Source organism: Gopherus evgoodei, chromosome 11 (genome assembly GCF_007399415.2).
Source record: "Gopherus evgoodei ecotype Sinaloan lineage chromosome 11, rGopEvg1_v1.p, whole genome shotgun sequence".
In the NCBI taxonomy this organism is placed as follows: Eukaryota; Metazoa; Chordata; order Testudines; family Testudinidae; genus Gopherus; species Gopherus evgoodei.
The window spans coordinates 47,838,149-47,862,390 of record NC_044332.1 but is presented as its reverse complement, the minus strand read 5'-3'; the positions used below and the strand labels follow the sequence as shown (position 1 = coordinate 47,862,390).

The 24,242-nt window shown below is 40.0% G+C and overlaps 1 protein-coding gene across 4 annotated transcripts in view; it reads right to left on the bottom strand.

Annotated features, from left to right (window-relative positions):
• Positions 1-24,242, bottom strand: part of RBMS1 (RNA binding motif single stranded interacting protein 1) — a 204,140-nt gene that overhangs the window by 52,229 nt on the left and 127,669 nt on the right. For all 4 annotated transcript variants that reach the window (XM_030579894.1, XM_030579895.1, XM_030579897.1 and 1 more), the window contains exons 3-4: positions 14,425-14,483; positions 11,720-11,811 (exon numbers count right to left, since the gene is read on the bottom strand). In XM_030579894.1, coding sequence (XP_030435754.1) covers positions 11,720-11,811; positions 14,425-14,483 — 151 coding nt within the window. The remainder of the gene's footprint in view (positions 1-11,719; positions 11,812-14,424; positions 14,484-24,242) is intronic.

The following is a 24,242-nucleotide window of genomic DNA, read 5'->3' as shown; positions in this document are numbered from 1 at the left end:
GTGTTGCCAGCTCCACATAGCAGGAAGTCACCAGACAAGCCCTTAAAAGTTGCTAGATGTAGTTGTTTAAGCACTCAAAAGGAGTCAAAAATGTCACCAAACAAAATTTCAACAGAGCAATAGAGAAGAATATTATACATATATACACACACACACACGTGCGCACAGGTGAGTACAATCAAAAAATCATTCACAAGCAGCTCAGTGTTGATAAAATCCAAAATTCCATTCTGCTGCCCACCAGCAGCAACTCAAACAGTACACTGTCAACATCAGGAAGCACTCTCTGCTCATTGGGAAGGAAACTGCAGCCCTCTGCTCATTGGGAAGGGTGGTCTGTACATTGCAGCCCAGGTTGACTGGGGTTGGTTAATTTCAGCTGAGCCTCGCCTTCCTTGCCAGCCTGGATGTAAGCCAACAGGTTAGTGAAAGGGAGAGTCCAAAACAAGGGGGAAGAGGGAATTCGCCAGACCTGAGCGCGACGTTGCAGGGAGCTAAGAAGGTAGTTTTAAAAACAAAAGTCTGCTAGTGGGACCCCTTCCTCCTGTTTCCAGGGTTTCATTTCTGAAAATAGTTGGGCAGCTAACCCCAGGCCAACCCAGGGGAAGAAGCAAAAGGGGAACTGAAATCAACCTCGCTCCACCTTTGATCCTGGAGTAAGAGTTTCATTCTGGAAGGCATGGTGCCCCCTACCCCATTGGGGCACATGGTCCTGTCTCATTCTACTCCACCTTCCATCCATGTGGCTCTCCTCGCTGGCTAACCTGCCTCCCCTGCCCAGCCCATTTCATTAGCCATCTTTCCCTGCATCACAGGCGGCCCGACCTACTATGGAGCAGTGAGAAAGAATACATTTGGGTAAATACAAGCCCTGGCTAATACGCTGCTCTCTCCAAAGTGCGCCTGGCTTAAGCAAAGTATTTAATTAGCCGCCACAAACTTCTTTTCCTCGCCTGCAGATTATAGTGATCTCAGCCCAAGAAGCCCTGGAATGTGATTCCTTTTGAGGACATGCTCAATTGAGACGTAATGACATTGACTTGGCGTACAACAGAATGTAGTACAAAGAGCATGGAAAGGATTTTATTAACATTATTGAGCTGCTTGTGAATGATTTTGTAAGTACATATTGGTGACTCCTTCTCTGAATGTCTCTGTATTTGGCAGTGAAAGTCACTAGATTTGTCACTGGTCACTTTGACACTTATTTTCTTGCCAGGGAAACCAAAAAGTCACTAAATCTAGTGACAAAGTTGCTAAGTGGGAAACACAGATGGTAGGGACGGCAAAAATAAAATAAAATAAGAGACAGTGAGAGACACAGGACAGAAAGGGAGGGCTGGGGATCTCTCTGTGAAAAGTTGGGAATACTATGTACAATTTCCTGCATCTTAGACTAAAATGTTTTATGCAAAACGCAAATAAACTAAACAAAATACAATAAAAGGAATCCTATCTGGGATTTCAGAATAACTTGACAGTGGAAAAATTATACTACAAAATGTGCACCAGAAACCCAGATGTGATCATCCAGCTTCTGTCACCGTCACAAACCAAGTGAACCTTTTAAAAAAATCCACCAGGATAAGTTTTGAATGTTTATGTAAAGCAAATTATATCCTTCTCCCTAGGACACTGGATTTCCACACCCACTTCCAAACTACAACCATAACCAGGGCTCCCAATGCTTCTTTGTCCTACACAAAACAGTACCATACAAACCAGATGTTTGCTTTTATGTAATATTTTGGCACCAAACTTGGTTAAACAGTTTAAAATTCAGGAAGTCAAGAGAAAAAAACAAACAAACAAACGTGTTAACTTGCCCCTCTGACTCTGGCAGGCAATGGCCTGGTACATTATTAACTTCTGTAACTCCCCACCTTATGAGAACCGTCTCATTGTACTTTGTTTCACATCAAAATTATAGACCAATTTTACAAGGGCAAATTGGTTTACTTGAGTTCAGAGTTATGTTGTTTCATCACAATTGAGGTCCACCCTCACTTCCATGTCTGGCAAATCAGTAAACTGTGGCAAACACATGCAAGTAAGCACAAACCCACAGACTCTCAACTTGCTTATGTATTAGCAATGAGATTTGACTGTGAAAAATCTGAGTTTATTCAAAAGCAAATCTTTCATGAACACCTGATGAACCAAGCAGGGTTTGCATACCTCTAAGGACCTGATCCAAAAGTTCACTAAGAATCAATGGAATGACTCTCACTGACTTCACTGGGCTTTGGATCAGGCACCAAGGAAATCAATCATGACAGTCACACGTGTTTCTCATCTGACAGTACACACCGCACTAAATTCTAAGCCACAGAGCTATCCAGATTTCATACATTTTGATTCAGTAATTTATAGGGCTGTTGATTAATCGCAGTTAATGCATATAATTAAATTGTGATTAATTTTTTTGAGTTAATCAGTTTTAATTGCACTGTAAAACAAATAGAATACCAATTGAAATTTATTAAATATTTTGGATGTTTTTCTACATTTTCATAATGTATTCTGTGTTGTAATTGAAATCAAAGTGTATATTATTTTTGTTGACAAATATTTGCATTGTAAAAATAAAAGAAATAGCATTTCACAGAAATATAGTAGTGCAATCTCTGTCGTGAAAGTGGAACTTTCAAACATATATATTTTTTGTTACATAACTGCACTTAAAAGCAAAACAATGTAAACTTCAGAGCCTACAAGTCCACTCAGTCCTACTTTTTGTTTTGCCAATCGCTAAAACAAACAAGTTTGTTTACATTTACAGGAGATAATACTGCCATCTTCTTATTTACAATGTCATCAGAAAATGAGAACAGGCAATTGCACGGCACTCTTGTAGCCAGCACTGCAAGGTATTTACGTGCCAGATATGCTAAACATTCGTATGCCCCTTCGTGCTTTAGCCATCATTCCAGAGGACATCCTTCCATGCTGATGACACTAGTTAAAAAAATAGTGTGTTAATTAAATTTGTGACTGAACTCCTTGGGGGAGACCTGTATGTCCCCTGCTCTGGTTTACCTGCATTCTGCTATATATTTCATGTTACAGCAGTCTTGGACGATGACCCAGCACATGTTGTTTGTTTTAAGAACACTTTCACTGCAGATTTCACAAAACGCAAAGAAGGTACCAATGTGAGATTTCTAAAGACAGCTACAGCAGTCGACCCAAGGTTTAAAAATCTGAAGTGCCTTCCAAAATCTGATTGGGATGAGGTGTGGCACATGCTTTCAGAAGTCTTAAAAGAGCAACACTCCAATTTGGAAACTACAAAACCCGAATCACCAAAAAAGAAAATCAACCTTCTGCTGGTGGCATCTGACTCAGATAATGAAAACTAACATGCGTCTGTCCGCACTAGTCTGGATTCTTTTTTAGCAGAACCTGCCGTCAGCCTGGATGCATGGCCCCTGGAGTGGTCGTTGAAGCATGAAGGGACATGTGAATCTTTAGTGCATCTGGCACGTAAATATTTTGTGACGCCAGCTACAACAGTACCATGAGAATGCCTGCTCTCAATGTAAGGTGACACTGTAAACAAGAAGTGGGGAGTATTATTGCCCGCAAATGTAAACAAACGTGTTTGTCTGAGTGACTGCCTGACCAAGAAGTAGGACTGAGCAGACTTGCGGACTCTAAATTTTACATTGTTTTATTTTTGAATGCAGTTATTTTTGTACGTAATTCTACATTTGTAAGGTCAACTTTCATGATGAAGAGAATGCACTAGAGTATGTGTATTAGGTGAATTGAAAAATACTATTTTTTTTTAACAGTACAAGTACTTGGACGTGAAGAGACAAACATACAAAGAGTGCCCCTTTAGATTAATGCATGCCATATTCCTTAAGGCACTGAAGGGTTAAATGCCTACCTTAATAAGCTGAAATCTAGGTTCAACGTTTGTTGTAAAAGGGACAGGAACAAACAGCCACTAATGTTAATTTAAGTAGAAAAGTGGTGATATGGGGTCCTACATGGTGTAAAATGCTCAGCCATCAGCTGAAAGAAATTAACAAGAGCCTCCCTGTGCATGTGGAACAGATCATAAAACACAAGAAACTTGGCAAAAATGATAAGACATCTGTTTTCTCTTGCTCTGGATAGGGTCACAGCTAACAGATAGCTATTCAGAAACATGTGACTGGGCAGTGCTCGCAGCATGGAAGATCCTCTGGCTGATACAGCAGGGATTAAATGCTTGTCTGCCTTTTTATAGAAACTCTTCAAGTTTACAACTGGCCCACATCTAATTTAAATATCAGTTGTAGCTCCAGCTTTCAGACAGTTTGTCCAATGACTGCAAGTAAGAGACTTGAGACAGTATTAGCTTAATTTTCACTTGCTATCTAGCATTCCAAACAAATGGTATATTTAATTACCTACCTAAATATCTTAATTTGTTTTCGCAAAGCACAGTTATAGTATAAATGATTAGAACAAGACCAGTTTAAAAGGTAGTTTTTAGCTACAGTACAACACTGCAGTCAAGTTTGCAAGCATCTATTTAATCATATGCTTCTTGTTTTTCTTGGCACTCTTGCTTTCTCCTTAAATCTACTGCAGGGGAACACGCAGCAGTTCTGTAACATGGCCCATTGTGATCCTCATCTTCAGCACAGACCTACTGCCTACCAAGAGGTCCCCGCATGGGAACAAGATGCAGCACCACAGGCTGAGATGTGTAATTTTTGTTGGCTGCAGCTCTGAATTGAAGACAAGTAATTGCTAACTGTTCCATTTTATGCAAATAAGGTTTTAGCCCTTGGGCTCCTGAAATGATGGTCATTCAGTCCTCAGGTGGAAAAAATTTGGCCCTCCTTTAATCTACTGTATAAACAATTTTAATCAACTTTCTTGTAAAGTAATATTCCCTACAAGTTCCCTGTGTTTTTTATACAGTTAATTAGAGTTTGCTAGTGGGAAAGTTAAGGAAAACTGCTTAATTTTCTTAAACTAATCCATCATCATTCTAACACGGGTTTTTATTGTACTGTCTATAGAAATGCCTGAAAAATGGGTAGATAAAATATTTTTATGTGAAGTATTCAGTGTCCATAAATGGCTGTGAGAAAAGTTTGCTAGAACTTGCCCGTTTGCATGTAACCTGTTTCAGACATTCAGGAGTCATTATATAGCAGAGTCCACTTGCAAAATAAAACATTGTAATATTCCTCACCATATTTTTACTATCCTAACTAATCAGATTTAGTGCACTAGTTACCATGGTAACCCACAATTATTTACTTCCCTTTCTGTGCAGGAATGCAAACTGACTTAATTCTCCAGCAGGCTGACTCGGTGAAGACGAGTACAAAAACCCAGTACATTCTCAAAAGTCATATGAGTTAGCCGTTTGCCATAGCTGTTCACTCACAACCATGTTCTTTGGCAGTGACCTAAGAGGATGTCTGCCCTACAACATTAAACAGCGATAAAAAATGGTTAACCTTTAACTTCTCTTTCAGAAATGGTTACAGGTGGCACACAAGGTCTTTTTTAGATACAATCAGGGACAATGATGTGCAAGTCAGATTTTATGTAATGGTGACAAAGCATATCTCCCAAATACATTTAAAAAATAAAATGTCAACTGAAAGTGAGTTAGTGATTAAAAAATGGCTGTGTAACACTTCTGGCTGGGATGCCAGCATGTGGTGAGTGCTTCACGGCTCTGTCTTCTTAACTGTTAGGAAAAGAATATAAAGATTATTGGCCAATGTTTGCACATAGATCATCCTGGGACGAGACAGTGGCCTAATATTAGCTCATTACATTGTAATGTGGGAGATATTTGGTCTTTTGCTTTCGAGCCAGCAGAACCTGGCAGAACAGAGAGATGATGCTCTCAAGGATAGAGAGAGAATCAGGGAATGGGTGGGGTGGAAAATGTGCTTTGCATTGCTATCATAGGCATTCCTACTAGACAATCTGGGTGGGAAATAGTGTTCTATAGGGGCCCTGGTACCTGCTCATCCCTGGAGGATGTTGGAATGGCTGGAATTGTTTTAGCTGGAGATCTGATGTTATGTCCTGCAAGGCAGAGGCATTCCCCAGTTGTTATGGAGTCAGAAAGTAAGGGATGGTTTAAAAGGGAGGAAAATATGACAATATGAAACTCAAAGTCTTGGTTCCTAGGAAGGTGCTGCTATGGGGACAGTATAAAGCCAACAGCAGTTGAGTGGGATTGGGCAAATCTCTAAATGGATTAGCAGTAGCTCCTTCCTCCACAAAAATCAAATGTAAACATTAACACATGGAACACTCATCTCTGCTATTGGTTTAAGCTACATATACATTCTCAATCCATCCTGTGAAATTCTTACTGAATATATTAAAAGCTCTTTATGAGGATGAAAATTTTCAAATATTATCTAATAAAAACTCAACATACAGAATAGTTATTAAAAATAAACCATACACCTTTCACCATATTACCCAGGAAACCTGAACCAAATAAAATATGTCATATTATTATACTAGCAACTTAGGTGAGCTCAAAGGAGAAACCAAAATGCCATATAAAATAAGTAGAAAATTCTGGATTAGAAAAACAGTCATCTAATTACTGACCCTGAAAAATGGAAGGTTATCTCTCTGTTTCTTAAGGGTCACATTCTCTTATTCAACTCAACAGGAGCAGAATTGGCACTAATTGTTTACTATCCATTTCAACAAGTAGTATACAAAATACTATGCCATCACACAGTAAATTCCATTATTTATCATCTAAGAATGACCTAACACACATTTTTGCACAGTTATATTTTATTGCAGTTAACATCATATACAGTATTACAGGATTTAAGTTAACTGGTGACTGCAGAAGCAATTCTTCAGTTATAGCCCAGTTTATGCATCTTTCAGGTTATCTATCTCAGAATTATGGAGGGCTAAATCCACTCTACTGGGATTCAATCATATGATTTCAGGGAATAAGTAGTTTAATCCTAATCCTTAAAACCTCTAAACCTTTTCTCACTGGCATTTAAAGTATGATTTGTTAATTTTAAGATGGCATTTTAAACATAAACTTCTAAAAAAGCCTTTCAACAACATTTTAATGTTCTGAGGAGAGTCTATGTATGCCAAAACCTGGCTTACCTCCGTAGATCCCTGAACATCACAGCATTCAAACAAGACAAGAGGCATGCTTAAAAGGGATCTTTATTCCTTGTCAATCCATAGTAATGGAACATTGATGAACAAGTCTTACATGCAATTCATTGTCAATTCTTGAGGATGCAAACATTCCAAAGTGCATCTCTGACAAAAGGACAATCCTTACTATGAAGATGCTGTGCAGAGCTTTCAAAGAATACAAAATAGTAGGTTCTTCACAGCTATTAAGGTCTCTTCTATTAATCTGATTTAGGGAGCCACAGCAGAGCACAATCACTAAATTTGAAATAGTAAATGAAAGATTTTAATTTTAATTTTATATGTTGAAGTGCTTGTCTAGATACTCCAAGTGCATGTACAATTAGGCAATTATCTGTGTTTCAAAAAGAATACAAAATAATTAGAAATTGGACTCTCCCTTTTGGATACTCAATTAAGTCACCAAGACTAACACCACCATCTGTAGTATTAGTATTCATGCCTGGTATACACCTTGTCTTCCTGCCTCAAGAACCTGTGATGAGATCCAGGGCTTGCATTATGCCCAGAAGGTCATCAGATTCTGGTTCTGTAAGACCTAGTGAAGAAGGTGAGAATGCCCCTAACAGAAAAACTACCCTCCTGGAGGGTACGAGTTTGAGTGCCACAGCTGATCAATGAGGGTATCTCAGCTATTCAGGGCCAAACCATTTAGAACATTACACAAAACCAATGTCTTAGTTGCACCCAGAAACCAACTGGAGGCCACCACCTCCTAATTCACCTCACAGCTTACATAACAACAGCCCCATATACACACTGAAAAAGAGAGGTAACATGATGGGATCCTACATGAAAGAACACTTGGGACAATTGCTCAATACCACCCTTGGGAATCTTCCAGAATAAAAAGGAATGAAGCCACTTGAATCCACAGGTGAGTCAACAAAATCTTATGGTAAATGGCATGAAAGACCTCTGACAGATTTAGAAGAAACAAGATGGACATCTGATTGCCATCACTGAGAGCCATCATCAACCAACACAACCAGACACTGCTGAATTTGCCTCACCACAAACTTCCCAATACTGTTCCCTAAGTTTAGAAAGAGGGGTAGAATCGAAAACATCAGAAACAAGAGATAGTTTCTTATGCAAGAGCTAACGATTGCATCTTAAACAGACACTGGCATTTCAACATCCTTAAGGAAGATAATGCCAAATATCTACAATGACCCATATCCACAGTAGTCTTCAGCAACCAGGGGGGACGCGGATGTAATTCGCAGGATGTGGTTTAAATCCTATGCCTCAGGCCCCCAAATCACCTCAGTGACCAACAACAGCTGAAACACAAGTGGAAAAGATTATGTTCCCTTGTCACCAGATCCAATTCCAAAGCACAAAGTTCAGTCAGATTCTGAATGATCTTATCCATGAGAGAGCTTGACAGCGCACCAAGTCAAATATTTAACATAATCACTGGGAATAAACAACTTGGCTTAATTATACTGTTCACAACTTGAAGCAGTTCTACCAACCGGGACTTGCAAATGCTATAGTGGAAGCAAATCATTTTTAATTCACATCTTGCACAGCTACAGCATGAGATTGCAAAAGCACTGCCACAGTCAGACTCAGAACAAGACATCCATCAGCTAGATTTCTTTCCTACTGCTTTATCTGCTGAAGGCCCTCAGAATACCGTACTGACTGTGAGCACGATGAGGGTGTCTAGGAGCCACATTATTGATCATTTGGCGAATACAGTCTTATATCAATGACAGGTCAAGTCAATCAGTTGATCAGTATTCCTCCCCAAGCTCACTTGAAACTGGTTGCATCAGTCTCCAAGGCAGACCACGAGCAAGTGGTTGTTATGGAAAAGGTACAAACCTTTTCAAATGACAAGGATGCAAACTATACTGTGAGCAAATTGGACCGCACAATTTAACTGTAACAAAATTTAAAGTAGAAGGCAGCATGCAAAATGGGTAAAAATATACATACTATTTTATATAGTTCCCTGTATATAAAAAGATTGATTTTGCAAATCTTGGCCAAGATTATTTTAAAATGACTAGTGACTCTGAATGCCTCAATTTTTAGGTATCCAAGATGAGACATCTTAAATAGGCCTGATTTGCAGAGAGCTGATGTTCAGCACATTCTGAAAAGCAGGCTCCCTTAAGGTATTATAGATTAGATGATCAATACTGAGGCACTTAAAATCACCTCTGAAAAATCTTGGGCTTGGTTGACATTTTGAAAAGAAACAAAAATTACTCTCATATCAAAAGCTGGCACATCAAGTTCCAGTCCAAAACAAACTTGTACGGATGCAGATTACTTATTTTAGGCATTCAAGTTTGAAAAATTTGGACTACATGTTCTTGAGTGGTTCAGAAATTCAACAAAATTTTTACATATTCAGGACTCAGTTTTAACATTAGTGCTCACATAAAGCAATATTAACATATTTCATTGCTATTCAAAACCTGCTCCCGTTTGCTACCAGGTAGGGTATACCCATTATATACATATTTCAAAATGACTGTCTCAAACTAGAAACTTGGTCTTGCTCTGAAGACATTATTGGTAATTAAAAATTATATTATTTATTTAGATAAAACATTCATCATCATTTTAACATACCCTATCTTAAAAAAATATTTAAAACATTTAATGACCACCAATGAAAACACACACATGCACACACAAAAATTTCACACCTCCCTGTACGTACGTACGTTCATGTGTGCCCGCCTGTGGTGAAATATGCATTAAGTACTAAACACATGGTTTCTATTTTGTTGACGTGGAACCTGTCCAAACACATCTCGTGTTGTTAGCTTAACTGTTCTCCTCATATGAGAAGCTGCAGAAAAGAAATCTCAACCGAAAAAAAAAAGTCTCGACATAGAACCCCATTAATAGCTCCTAAGGCTTTCAAGGTCTGTTGTATATGGTAATATTTTTAAAAACTCAGATTATTTAATCATTTGAATATTTTGTCTAGCTAGAATTCCACCTCAGAATTATTGGTTTTAAGAACTACTAAAAACTATTTATATATACAAAATATGCACTATATTGTCTTTATAAATTTGCATCGCTTTTTACAGCATTCTACTGGAAACGGGGCATTTAACAAAATGATTATTCATATATTATCTCCCCAAATTTATGACTTTCTGGATTTATAAAACTCACCCTCTATTAAAAAAACAAGAGTAACTGTTAACTGCACATCTGATGCACAGGTCGGTACCATGAAAGGCAGACATTAGAGCTGTTCAGAGAAAGATAATTCAGCTTCATGGAAGATTTTGATATTTTGGAATGAGAACCAAATATTTTGAAATTCTCCAAAAAATGGAATAGATCCCTAGTCCTGAGGCAGTCTGAATGTCGTGTGGCTCTGAGAAAGCACACTCTGGAAGCCTTGGGTCCCTGGCTCTCAGCTGGTGGGCTGCCCCAGGGCCACAGACCCTGGAAGTTCTGGGGTCCCTAGCCCCAGTGCATCCACTTGGTGGGATGCTCCTGAGCCACAAACCATGTAAGCCTCTGGGTTCCCAAAAAGCCCATTAGGCAAGCTATTGAAGAGCCAGGTGGTCTAGCAGGAAACCAGGCAGGCTTTGAAACCTGCCTGAGCCCCACTCCTATCACAATTTTGGTGAAACCAGTCTGTCTTCAAGGAACGTTTTGATTTTGATAAATCTGAAGAAACACTGTTCTGCTGGAATTCTTCCAATTACCTTGAGCAGACACCCTAATACAAGAATACCTTGACAAATATTTTGGGACTTTCAACTATCTATGTGCACCTAACTCCTACAGGCTTCAGAAAATCCCACATATAAGTTTTAATTCCGTTAACAAGCCCTACAGAAACAATTCCAGTATATGCTGTTGAAAATTCACACCCACCCCTAAAATTTAGAGTGTGCTTCCCTATCATTACTGAGGCTCACCATCTGTAGATACATTAGGAACTGTCTCTACTCCTGGATTCTTTGGTAACTAGAACTGCTATTTTTCTCCTTCTGTACCAACCAGAAACTTGTAATCTATCACGTTAGCTGTGGATTTAGCTAGTTAGGTAGAGTGGATTTCTCCAATGTGCTCTATTTGAAGATCCTCATAATGACCACTTGAAAGTTTCAGCAAGTAAAGAATACGGCAGACCGCTTACTCCGTGGTGCTCCACATACAGAGCACATAATAGCTGTGTTCTACAAACTACAGAAACTACTAATTTGTTTCCAGCTACAATTTGAGATGTTGACTTTAATCTGTGAAGTCTTATAGTGGTTATTTTAGGGCCTACTCTTTCTCCTACTGCAATCAGTGGCAAAAATCCCATTCAGTTCAGCAAGGGAGGTGTGGGGGGTGTGTGTGAAGCCCACCTTTCTGAGGCAGAGTTCCAGCTAACTATCCCCATTTTTTAACTGAAGTATGGTGGGGATTGGAGACACTGCATTCTCAATAGGAGGCCTTCAACTTTAGAATGTGCATTGCCAATGATCTGAAAAAGCTTAAGTTTATTCACTTTCAGGTTACACTGCAAGAATTTGCACAGTACTTTTAAACTTACCTTTGCCATCTGTGCTTGGACTCCGCTGGCCTTCAGAGCGGAAACAGCCTTCTGAGCAGCTGCTGGGCTGTCAAAATCTACAAAACCATAGCCTGAAATTTAAAACATCTTTTACTGAGAAGCAAACAACCATTTTATAATGAAACAGTGCAAAAACTTTTTTTTTTAAATGCAAAATCTGTGCTGGGAGAAGGGGACAATTTGACAGCCTTGGAAGCTGAAGATCTTCATTTAATCACTGAACAGAACAGTAGGCAGGTAAGTTACCCAGCACGGTCCCACCAATGTACTTCAACCACGAGTTAGAGGAGCTACTTCTCACAGTAAGAAGACATGTCAGTTTTCATGCCCATTCACTTGTGGCTTATGTCAAAGCTTCCAACAATTATTATAATGCTCTGTGTGATCTTGTTATTAGCCTATTAGGAACTAACGAGGTCATACAGGCCACTGAATAGCAATCTCATGTTAATTTTTGGTCACTAAAATCTTTGCCCAGATTTTAACAAGCAACCTAGAAGTGAAAGCCTCTGTACCCTATTACCAATCACCTAAGCCGTGGTGTGCTGATAAAATTGGTAAGCTATAGTTATTCCATGATGTGTACACAAGAGACAGCGGTTAGTTTAATTATATGATATGTGAAATCTTGGCTGCCAGTGAAGTCAATGGGAGCTTTACATTGACCTCACTGGGGCCAAGATTTCACTAACTGTTTCTAAAATGCTTTATATTGCAGCAACACACAGAGATCCTATAGACAACACCAGATTTTTTTTATTTTTAAGTACAATAAACTAAATAAATAACAGTTATTTTTAATTCTAAAAATTGTCCCTGACAATTTTGGAAAGTACAAGAATTTTGTACATGCTACAAGCTGGTTGTTAAGAAGGAATCTACCAATAGACTCCAGTGGGATTGGATGGCAAACAAATGCAGCCTTTTATCAGGCAGTAACCTTATAGGTGAGGGTTTTCAAAGGTATCTAGGTGTTAGGCACCACTACCTAATGAAACTAGCCACTGTCTATCTTCAGGTCCCACTGAAAATCACTAGAAGTTAGGTGACTTAATCCCCTTGGTGCTTTTCAAAATCCCACTCAAAATAAACAGCCCTGTAAAAACAAGAGCAATCTTTGACCTAAGTCTACTTTGATAACAATAAATAAAATCCCATAACAGCAGGAAATGGCCCTGTGTCTGAGAAAGTGGCACTATTCGCTCTTGAGTACTGAAGCAAATCATGACGTAGGTAATTACAGCACACTGTGCTGCTGGAAATGTCAAATTTTAGATGAGATGTAAAACTAATCCACTGGCTGCTTGTAATCATTAAAAATCCCACATCACTTTTGGAAAGAGTTAGGGTGTTATCAGAATGAAAAATTAGCTTCAAATACTAAACATATAAGGCTTACAATACAATTAAATGTACCTTATGGATGCTGTATAGAGAAAACTATGTGCCAAAACATAACTTCTCGGAAGGAATATTGCCATTAAAAGGACACCCATCAGCTTTAAATCTGGTCACTTAAAAATTATTACAAGTAATTTAATGCAAAAGTCTTTGCAGAATTCAAGCCATAAACAGCACTTATCAGTTGACTTCCTTAAGTCTTTTCTGGATTGGTGTGGGTGTGTGACAAACTAAGTACTGTCAAATGCATTAATAAATTGAAAGTGTAGAAAAATAGTTCTCTATTTTTTCCCCAGTTACAGTATAGCAGGTGTACATGTAAAAGTTGGAGGTAAAAAGTTTTCAGATTGAATTCAGTGTTCCTTTGATTGACTGATCCTGTGTTTAGAACCCATTCTGCACCATTGCCTCTAAGTTCTCCACAAAAAGATGGAACTCTATTAATGATGAGCTTTCCTTTCCTGCCCCTGCTTGTCAGCTTTGTACTCATTCATGGGGTCAGTAGTTAACATTGCTAAGTCAGCTGACTCCATTCTTCCCTTTGCTTAGAAATTATCCTCATTATTGTCAGAAAGAATGTCTGAAACCTGGTATGTCAGTGTCTGTTGCTACACCTCCACACATCACTTGTGTTGCTGGGGTATGCTCTCATAATAATTATATGAAAATTTGAAGGACAATGCACTAAATTAACATATCCAGTGTATCTGAAAGAAGTTTATTATTTTTTTCCAGCTATAATTATGTTCATGAAAACAAACCCTTTCTCTCCCACCAATATATTCAACAGGCATAGAACAAAAACACAATTTGGGTACTGGAACATGTAATTAAGTACTGCTTAAAACTATTCTGTCCTAATTAATAGAGCCAATTTACACAATGTGAAATGTTTCCAGATACTTAGTACTGTCTAATGGTCTTTTGTAAGGCACTCTAATCTCCCCGGAAAAGGGGGTGGAGAGAGGAAGCTGTTTTCTAACTCCATTCTCCTTTTTGAAGCAGGGGCTAAATACCAGCAGTGCTGTGCCTGTTAAGTTAACTGGAGTCATATGAAGTTTTGGCACACTGCCTGGGCATGGACTATTTGCCAGTTGTACTGGGGACAAATATACAGACATTGGGCAAGCCTAAACTTTGGTTTGGAATAAGAATGTATTTCATACATTCAGTCTCTCTCTCTCTCTCTCACACACACACACACACACACACACAAACACATTAAGAATATTTTAAAATCATTTGAAAACAAGTAGGCAAATATAATTTAAAGACAAACATACCTTTGCATTTGTTTGTCGTCTTATCCAAAATAGCCTTTGTGGATACAATTTTCCCATATCTAAAAATTTTTTAAAAAGGAAATAAAATATTATACTTGTGACATCCTGTTACAATAGAGACCAAGATCATGTAATTTTATTATTAAATCTTCTGTTTTCTTTTAGTTTATAATGTAACAAAATAAGAATATATTGATAGAAACAGAAAAAAATCATCTAAAGAAGAAGAAAACTTCAAACTGTAACCCTTGATTTATTAGATGTATATAGTAAGGTTTCCTCTCTAAATTTCCATAACTATATAAAGATGACAAATGTACTATGTTAAAGAAGGAGCTTATTCTTACTATTGAAAATGTTTAATTTAAATAACGCTTAGATCTTATTTTCATCTACAAGTCTGAAACCACTTTAAAAAGGTGGGCATACATTATTATTCCTACGTCATCTTATGTGTAACACACACTGCTTACCCAAACTCGGGAGAAGTATGTGCGTGATTTTAAACAAACAAAAACATGTGACAGCTAACATGTTAAAACCCTAGACAGAATAAGAAGTGGTTTTAACAAGTGTTAGCTGATTGAGATGAACTCCCCCAGATAATACACTGACCAGTAACAATGTGTTAAAACTAGAAGCTGCCCTGACTTCACTAGGATTCTAAAACATATTTGCTGACACTTTAAAATTAAAAATAACCACACTCTATTTTTCCTAGAACTGACAAGCCCAAAAAGAAGTGAAAGTCTCAAACCTACAAAATGCTGAGTAGAACTGGTCAGGAATTTTCCAGAATCAAAATTTTCCACCAAAAATTTTTTATTTTCCATCTGAAAATCATTTACAGTTCCATGGTTTTTCCACTCCTTGGCAGCCAGTCTAGGCTTCCCAGGCATTTTGTTTCCACTGCAACCTGCCAGGCAGGCAGCCAGGAATCCGAGGGCATTTATTTTGTTTTGGAAACATCAAATTGTCCCGTTGTGGGGATGTTCTGCGCTTCTGAAACAAAAATACTGTGGGATTTCAATTCCATGAAGAATTTCTAGTGGTAGTGGAGGGAGGGTGGTTTTCCCAGATTTGGGATGTAAATATTTCCCCCTCAAAATTAAATTTGTCATAGTATGGAGTTTTTGTTTCCCAGTTCAGCTCTAGTACTAAGTACTCAACTCCACTTTGCTGCCAGTATTCAGCACTTCACAAGCTCAGGACCAGAAGTCATCGAGAGACTTAGTGGCAGAATTAGGAACAGAACGTGTGTCTCTTGACTCCCACTAGACCACAACTTCCTCTATTTGCGTTCAAACTACATTTAATCCAAACACAAGCAGTACATCAGGAGGAGGAATATGGAACACAGCTAGTTCTTTACACAGAAAAATAATATACTGTATTACTTTAATACCTAACAGGATACTGTGTTTTTAATGTACAAGAACTGAAAATGCTAACTGAAGTACGGAAGTTGGAAAATGCTAAAACTCATCACAAATATGCATAAGCCAACATATTATGGAATGCAGGAAAGAGCGCAGCATAGGCAGCTAGTCAGCTGATACATAACCACAATAAAGATGGGGCAGCAACTTTGAGTTGCTGGGTTCTTATGGAGCTCAGTAAGCAGTCAGACACCACTAGGGATGATAAGGCAACACGTTAGACCACAGCAGCCACACAGTCTAAAAGTTATTTCATTTCCTGGTATAATATAGGAATGTATGCAGATCTTTGAATATTTAGCATATTATGTCAAATGTTGTGGCAATAGCAACTTGTCACAATTCAGGGCAACCACACTTGTATTCATGAAGTTTCACTGAATTGTTTCTGAAAGAGGTAGGAATGTACTTACGAGTCAAGAAGCCAGGTGATCAAAGCCCTGGGATCTAATGGAGGCCAGTGCTATTTGCATAGAGGCCCAGTACCTTCACTAGCACTATGTGTACCCTGCCTCCTTGCATCCTAGACAGCATAGCTCCTACAAATAACCAGCTGCCCTGGAAACCCACAAACTGGTTTCAGTAGCATGAAGCTGTACTAGTTGCTGGAGACCTTGCCACCTGTCAAGCTACAGGGCCAGAACTCTAGAGCCATCACAGTATTTCTGTGATAGTCATACAGCAGAGGTGGCACTTTTCCTTTTTAATTCCCCATCTCCAAGCTAGAATATGAGGTTGTAGGCTTTCCTGCACTCATGAAAACATTCTGGTCCTTTATTTAGCTGCGTATGTACATATAGTAATGTACATCACAGGAGTTGTTTCCTAAATACACAGGTGACTGAAGGAAGCTGAGAGGTTCTGCTAGGTACACGAGAAAGGAGACACTGCCCTTCTACATCAGAGTAGCACATATAGAAACTTTTTGTCAGACTGTACATCTCACAGTTATTAGGGTTTTGTGTGTGGCACAGAGGGACTCATGAAAACTTTTATGATGCCCGAGCATGCCCGATCCTTGTTTCTCTAGGGAATTAATATTGGGGAAATCACTAGTGTTTTAAAAGAGGCACAAGGAGGAAATAATCCAGTTTGATTCTCAGATCCCAAACTTAGTTCTCATGGCTCACAGCTGGAAATCCCCTCCATCCTTTTATTTGTGAACTAAATGTGAAACTCATCAGATAGATGACAGACAGTAAACTCACTCTGCCATTTTTACAGAGTAGAACCATCTTCAGAGTAGAATCACACTTTATGAAAAACAGTGCTTTAAAAATACTGGGAATCTCAAAATACTGAATGACTGCTAAGATGATGATTATAAATTGGGGCATATTTTTCCCCGAGATGAATTGTTCTCCCTCCCTACCAGGACTGATCTTCTGTGTTATCTTCTCCTTCTAACTGATTCAGTCTCACTTGCTTAATGTTATTGAGCTTTCTTTACACAAGATCTTGTTTTAGAATATGCTTTTTTAAATAGTATAGCAAAAAAAGTACAACCACGCACTTTGTTGATTCTAGCTTAAGCTACTTCTCTTGGGAATCATTGCATCCACACAGCTCTTCATTTTTTTGAAATATTCACAAAGCACTGTTGCTGGTTTTTGTTTTTTTCCTCCATTGTGGGATGCCTACTGGAATCTACTGGAATTCTGGGATTTGATGTCAAATGAAACTCCCAGCATTCCCCTCCTGGCATCCTATAAATCATCTCTTTTTTGCAGGCCATGCCATTTTTGAGCTACTGACAGGTAGCATGGAGAAAACACTGCTCACTGTTAGGGTTGAGATTAATTCTGATCAGCTTATTGGCATACATGTAGGTTCTTCTATTATTTTTAATACATTTTTTCTGCAATGCTTTTTACCTTAAGAATAAAGTAGGCTTGCATAGGAAGTGCTGTTTGGTAACTTACAGCTCTTAACAATTACTCTTATCAGTCTCTGAAGGGAAAACAGGCAGGTATCCTTGGCAAGCTGTCTGCTGGGAAATACAAAGTGAAGGCCAGGAGCTGCGCAGCCAGGGAATACTGTGGTCAGAAGGGAGAGAGATGCGGGTCCCCATGGAGAAAGGCAATGGCTGGGGAGCTGGAAGCTGAGGGTGGGTGCTCTTGCTAAGTCACTGAGAAGTTACATACAGAGTGAGCACTTTGTAAAATGTGTTCACACACAGGTGATGTGGTGTTTTCATCTTTTATCATTTAACATTTTATTAGGAATTGGTGTATTGGGGGAATTCCAATGAAACTTCTCAGCCTAATTTTTCATAATAAAAACTTTTATTGATTCAACATAACATTACAAACTTAAAACCAGTGGAACCATGGCAGAGCATGCATAAAGTATTGACGTGCTTCCATAGCTCAACTGATGAGCTCACATAGGTGTGTTGGCACGGAAGGAGGGCTCCAAACCGCTCTCCTTTTTCTGGGGATGGAATGGTGTGGGAAGGGATCAGATTTGGCGACTAAGAATGGGATCCCCTGTTATCTGGAGGGCTGAAAGTCAGCTGCCAGTGTCCTGTGTTCCCCACATTGTGCAAGACATAGCTAAGTGTGTGGGGGGCATTGTTCACAACCAGAACCACAATATGTTTTAGAAGAGCTGCTTGCTAGTGAATCATTGCCAGCAGCCTTTCCTGCACGTCCCTTTCTGTGTCTCAGTACTCCCTTGAAAGCCTCTGGGCCCTCTGCCAAAATGCACTGACAAAGTCAGCAAACATCTCCTGCCTTGTCTTCTTTTACTTCACTTGAAAGGTTTTTCAGGTGCTCAGCAGCTAATAAGCCTCCTGTCCACAAGGGCTGGGGCACTTCAGGTGCTACAGGAACATACAAGATGCTGTTGGCCCAATAGTGGTCTCCACACCAACAGTGATCAAACGTTATTTGTCCCCCTTACATATTTGGAATCCTATCGCCATCATCTCTTCCCAGGCTGGGGAGATGGTAAGTGGTTTTCCTGCCTCATTTCCCTTTTCTATAAGGCTCATCTACAATGCAGGCTTGGGTACTGGTGGTGAGCTGTTCGTGGGTGAAGAAGGGGTAGGTTAGTAACTGCATGTGCATCTCCACGGGCTGCCCTTATGCTGGAGAATGTTTTCTTGATGCATGTCCCCAAAAGGCAGAGAAGAGTCTTGTTCATCGAGGAAATAAGCAAACTGGGAAGATGTGCAATGCCAGTATTTGCTTCCAGTTTGTACAGAACTGAAAGGGATACACCATCTCCTTTGGCTGCCCTGAGAAAGCTGCAAGTGCCTTGCAAATCCATGTAAAAATAGAGCATTGCCTTTGCTTTAAATTCTCTTTCGTAGCTCCTATATATCAGCACAAAGAGCACTACAAAATAGACTTCAGCAGTAATTGGTTTGAATCTACAGGGTTAATTCTGAGAGTCTCATTAAAAATAGTCATGAATGCTGTACAATTTCTATGCATTTTGAAATGTGTCAGTAGCCTAGTTTTAGCAGTTTACTTCATAGAATGTAAAGGCAGCTAAAAGCTGAAGGCAGTGATTAAGTTGTGAGCCCAAGTACTTTTTCTATTGCTTTTTCCGTTTCTGTATTTGCAATGCTAGCATGTTTATTGTAACCAGAATATGTTTTATTTTTAACCCCTGCGGGCCATCATCTTGAGTAGGGGCATGGCAGTCAACCAGAAGGAAGGAAGAATTACATGGCGCAAGGGAGTGGCATGTTTGGCCAATGGTTTTGGGACACGATACTTCACAAAACTAAATGCTTTAGCACTTAAAGTCTCTGCTAAAGATGCCACTTTGAGTAGGGCTGGGGTTTTTTTGGGGGAGGGGGGAAGGGAGGGTATGAGAGGGAGACAGGGGTAGCTGCGCATATGGTGAGAGGCTCTATTCAAAATGGTAGCTGCCAGCCAGTACATGAAACAAAATTGTTTAAATCCCCCTTTACTGCTGCATTGTAATTCAGCACATAATACTTACTAGTACTCTCCCCTATGGAGTAATTTAAGGCTGGCTCTCAGCCAGGGTTTTGGAGGGCATCTCTGGCACCTGAGTGTCTGGCTTGAATTTGGCATCCTGAAGAGATCTTGGCTGTTCAGGAGAGTCTCCTCCTGGTCAGTGCCTTTGAAGATTGCTTGGGTGCCTTCTGTAGCCCTCCTCACCAGATTGCACAGAAGCCTATTCCAGGGTTTGATGATGGCTTCCCTTGCCAAAATCTGAGTCGGTTCCTCACAGAACGGGCAGGTAGCTTGAGGCTTACTGGAGGTCCTGTTGCTCTCCCTTGTGTTACTGTAGCTCTGACACAGCCCCTTCGCTTTGTGGCAGCACTGTTCCATATCCTGGGAAAACCCCTTTTCCTACATTTGCTCTGACAGACATTAGTAGATCCTGGCATTCCAGTGACAGCTGTTCAGATAGGCCTGGATATGCGCCTCTGTCTAGAGGGCAAGGGAGTCCAGGATCTCCATACAGGATCACGCAGACACACAGGGCACGGCTGATATAAATGGTATGTGGCTCCACATGTGTGAACTCGCCACGAATTGGAATCGCAAAAGGGAACTCTTGGCTGACTGCTAGCATTTAATTTGGGAGATGACATGCAGTAAAAGTGACCCTGACGCAGTACAGGGCACAGAAATAAAAAGACAAGCCAACCCAGGCAAGAAACCATGCAGTGTGGGACAACAGTGGGAGGACCGCCAGAAGCAGAATAGTTAATCCAAAATGCTACAGCTGTTGCACACATCCACATGTACCCTATTCAAACAACAAACAAAACCCACCCTCATTCAAGTCTAGGGTAATTAATCCACTTTGGAAGTGCAATTATGCAAAATAAGATGCCAGATAATTCAAAAAAAGCAAGACAGTTTATCTGGAAAAAAAATAAGTTAGTCCTAAGAACAAAACAAAAAGGTTTGCCATGTAGACAAGGCCTTATTGTGTACCTTATGTGCTCTCTATGCAACTTACACACATTCTGCATGTTGCTAGATCCCTTTCTGTTTAAAAAGGGAGAGGGAAGACTACATTTAAGTACCTCCCCAAGTGAACATGGATAGCACAACAGTGCATGCAATTTTTCCGGGGAGGGTGTTAATCAGTACTTGGCAGTTTCCAGGAGACGAGACAAAACAAAACATCCTATTTTGGAGCAACATGGCTCAAAATATTTCACATGAAATAAAGTAAGCAAGTTCTCTGTCACAAACCTTATCACACACTGAGATGAAATGCCAAACAAACCAGCTACATTCAAGTAAAACTAAGTGTGAAGCGAGAAATCTCAGAGATTCTCATCCCTGCTCTGCTCTCTTTGCACTGCCCAGGAGGTACAAAGAGAATGGAGACTGCCTATAAACAGCTACTGGGGATGAGAGCAGCATGAGGGAGTTTCCAGCAAGCAGAGTGTCAGTAGAGCTGGCTCCTGCATCTCCCCTGCTCACACCAGCAGTGCAGGAAATTGCCAAGGCAGGAGCGTGTTGGGAAAGGGCATGTAGGAAGTTTAGCTGAAGCGCAAGTAACTCCTGAAATCTCAGGCTGGCACATGGCCCCTGGGATGAAACACCCAGCTGGTTCAGTTTAGAGGAGGCCTTAAACTGAGGTTGAGGAGAAAAATCAAATGGCTCCCAGACAGAGGCTCCTCTCTGTTGCTCCCTAGAGAAGCTGAGCGCACACAGAAAAACTCAGCCTACATTTTTGCCCCATTCCCAAGTACAGACAAGCAGAATTCTCCAATTACTGTGCTGTCTTCAGAAACCCTTTTCCTCCCTATATTATATTATATTAATTATATTATATTTTCCAGTCACTTATTTCTCTAGTTGTAAAACCTTTGATTTGCTTCTGGGTAGGAAGGTCAGCAAGTGGTCGTCACCAAAATGAACAGATGCCAATCTTTGTAACCTGCTCCACCCCTGTTATGTAATGATGCATAAGCATCCTCTTATAAAAATTCTGATAAAGAATCATTTCCATTTGGCAAAGTAGTTGGTACGGGGACCATGACTGTAGGATATAGCCATACATTTACCATCTCTAGGTTTTTCTTCCTTCCAGCAGTCAAGTAAGGATGGGGAGGATATATCATTGGGTACAACTTGTTATTGTATGTTGCCTCTTGTTACTGAGAGGCAAGCAATGCCCTGAAAAACAAATCTCTTTAGAATGACAAGTCAGTTGCTTCTTGGACATCATAAAACTAATAAGACTTGCTCACCAGAACGGAAAGATGATTAACCCATCCCACTTACCGGTAATCAGTATAAGAAATCTAGAAGCAATGTTCTATAGATGCATCATCTCACTGTATGAAGAGCTGGAAATGTTCATATTAAATTCTTCACTTTTCGATGACACCACAGAGAACAAAGGAGTCCCCAAGATCTTCTTTAACACTAGTTTGAGTTCCCACTTTGAGATGTGTTGTAGGTTTGGCAAGAGATGTGCTACTTCTGGGTCTCTTTCTATAAGTCTATAATATATAACTAAACTATTGTTGTATATAAAGTAAACAAGTAAAATGTTTAAGAAGCTTCATTTAAAATTAAATTAAAATGCAGAGCCCCCAGACTGGTGGCTAGGACCCGGGCACTGTGAGTGCCACTGAAAATCAGCTCGTGTGCCGCCTTCAGCATCCGTGGCATAGTTTGCCTACCCTTGTTATAGACTTATAGAAAGAGACCTTCTAAATACGTTAAAAGTGTATTACTGGCACACAAAACCTTAAATCAGAGTGAATAAATGAAGGCTCGGCACACCACTTCTGAAAGGTTGCCAGTCCCTGATGTTAGCAATTACCAGTAATAATTTGGTGCAAACAGGTGAGCTGCTCTTCAGGTTCAAAACAAATAATTGGAAGGTTTGGTTGTGTATATGATACTTTAGAAACTGCTGTAGGAGGAGCAAAAAGGAATCTCAGTCAGTGGAGGTTTTTAAGAACAAGTTAGACAAATAACTGTCAAGAACGGTCTAAGTATTTCTGCCTCAGTAATGGTCTAAGCCAGTGGTCACCAACCTTTCTCGTCTGGCAGGTGCTGGATGATGAGCCATGGAGGACCGTGGTGGTGGATGAGCATCCGCCGAAATTTCAGCAGCGACGCCTCTGGATGACGCTATTTGTCAGAGGCAAGCAGTGTCATCCAGAGGCATCGCCGCTGAAACGCTCGTCTGCCGGCCAGTATGTGGGCACCGCGTTGGGGACCCCTGGTCTAAGTCCTGCCTCAGTGCAAGAAGGATGGATGACCGCCTGAGGTCCCTTCCAGCCCTACATTTCTATGTGTCTATGAAAAGCAGAAACAGCTTTTCTATTAACCCTTGCAGTTTAGTAATCTCTTTGGATCTAATCACTGAAGTTAATTTTTTGAGGTGTAATGTGTAGAAGAGCAGACATACTGCAGGATAAAATTATATAACTTATCAATAGAGAACTGGGAAACAGCTTCCAAATTTTTGGTCAATGTTGAATACAATAGATAAAAAGGTCACTGTGTACTTTAAGAACAGGTATTTTGTTATTAGTGTATAAAGAGTTAGACCACTATACAAATTTGCCTCTAACACACAAGAGGTGTCCAAATTCTGGAAAGTCTAATAAAGAATGATCGATTTCCTCCTCCCTCCCCCAAAAGCTGTTCTATTCTGGTTTAGCAGAGGGAGACTGGAGGTGTAGGGGGAAGAAGTGCATTTAGAATCAGAAAAAGTTTGGTATCAGAGGGGTAGCTGTGTTAGTCTGGATCTGTAAAAGCAGCAAAGAATCCTGTGGCACCTTATAGACTAACAGACGTTTTGGAGCATGAGCTTTCGTGGGTGAATACCCACTTCCTCAGATGCATGTAGTAGAAATTTCCAGGGGCAGGTATATATATGCAGGCGAGCTAGAGATAATGAGGTAGTTCAATCAGGGAGGATGAGGCCTTGTTCTAGCAGTTGAGGTGTGAAAACCAAGGGAGGAGAAACTGGTTTTGTAATTGGCAAGCCATTCACAGTCTTTGTTTAATCCTGAGCTGATGGTGTCCAATTTGCAGATGAACTGAAGCTCAGCAGTTTCTCTTTGAAGTCTGGTCCTGAAGTTTTTTTGCTGCAGGATGGCCACCTTAAGCTCTGCTATAGTGTGGCCACGGAGGTTGAAATGTTCTCCTACAGGTTTTTGTATATGGCCATTCCTAATATCTGATTTGTGTCCATTTATCCTTTTCTGTAGCGACTGTCCAGTTTGGCCGATGTACATAGCAGAGGGGCATTGCTGGCATATAACGGTGTATATTACATTGGTGGACGTGCAGGTGAACGAACCGGTGATGGTGTGGCTGATCTGGTTAGGTCCTGTGATGGTGTCGCTGGTGTAGATATGTGGGCAGAGTTGGCATCGAGGTTTGTTGCATGGATTGGTTCCTGAGC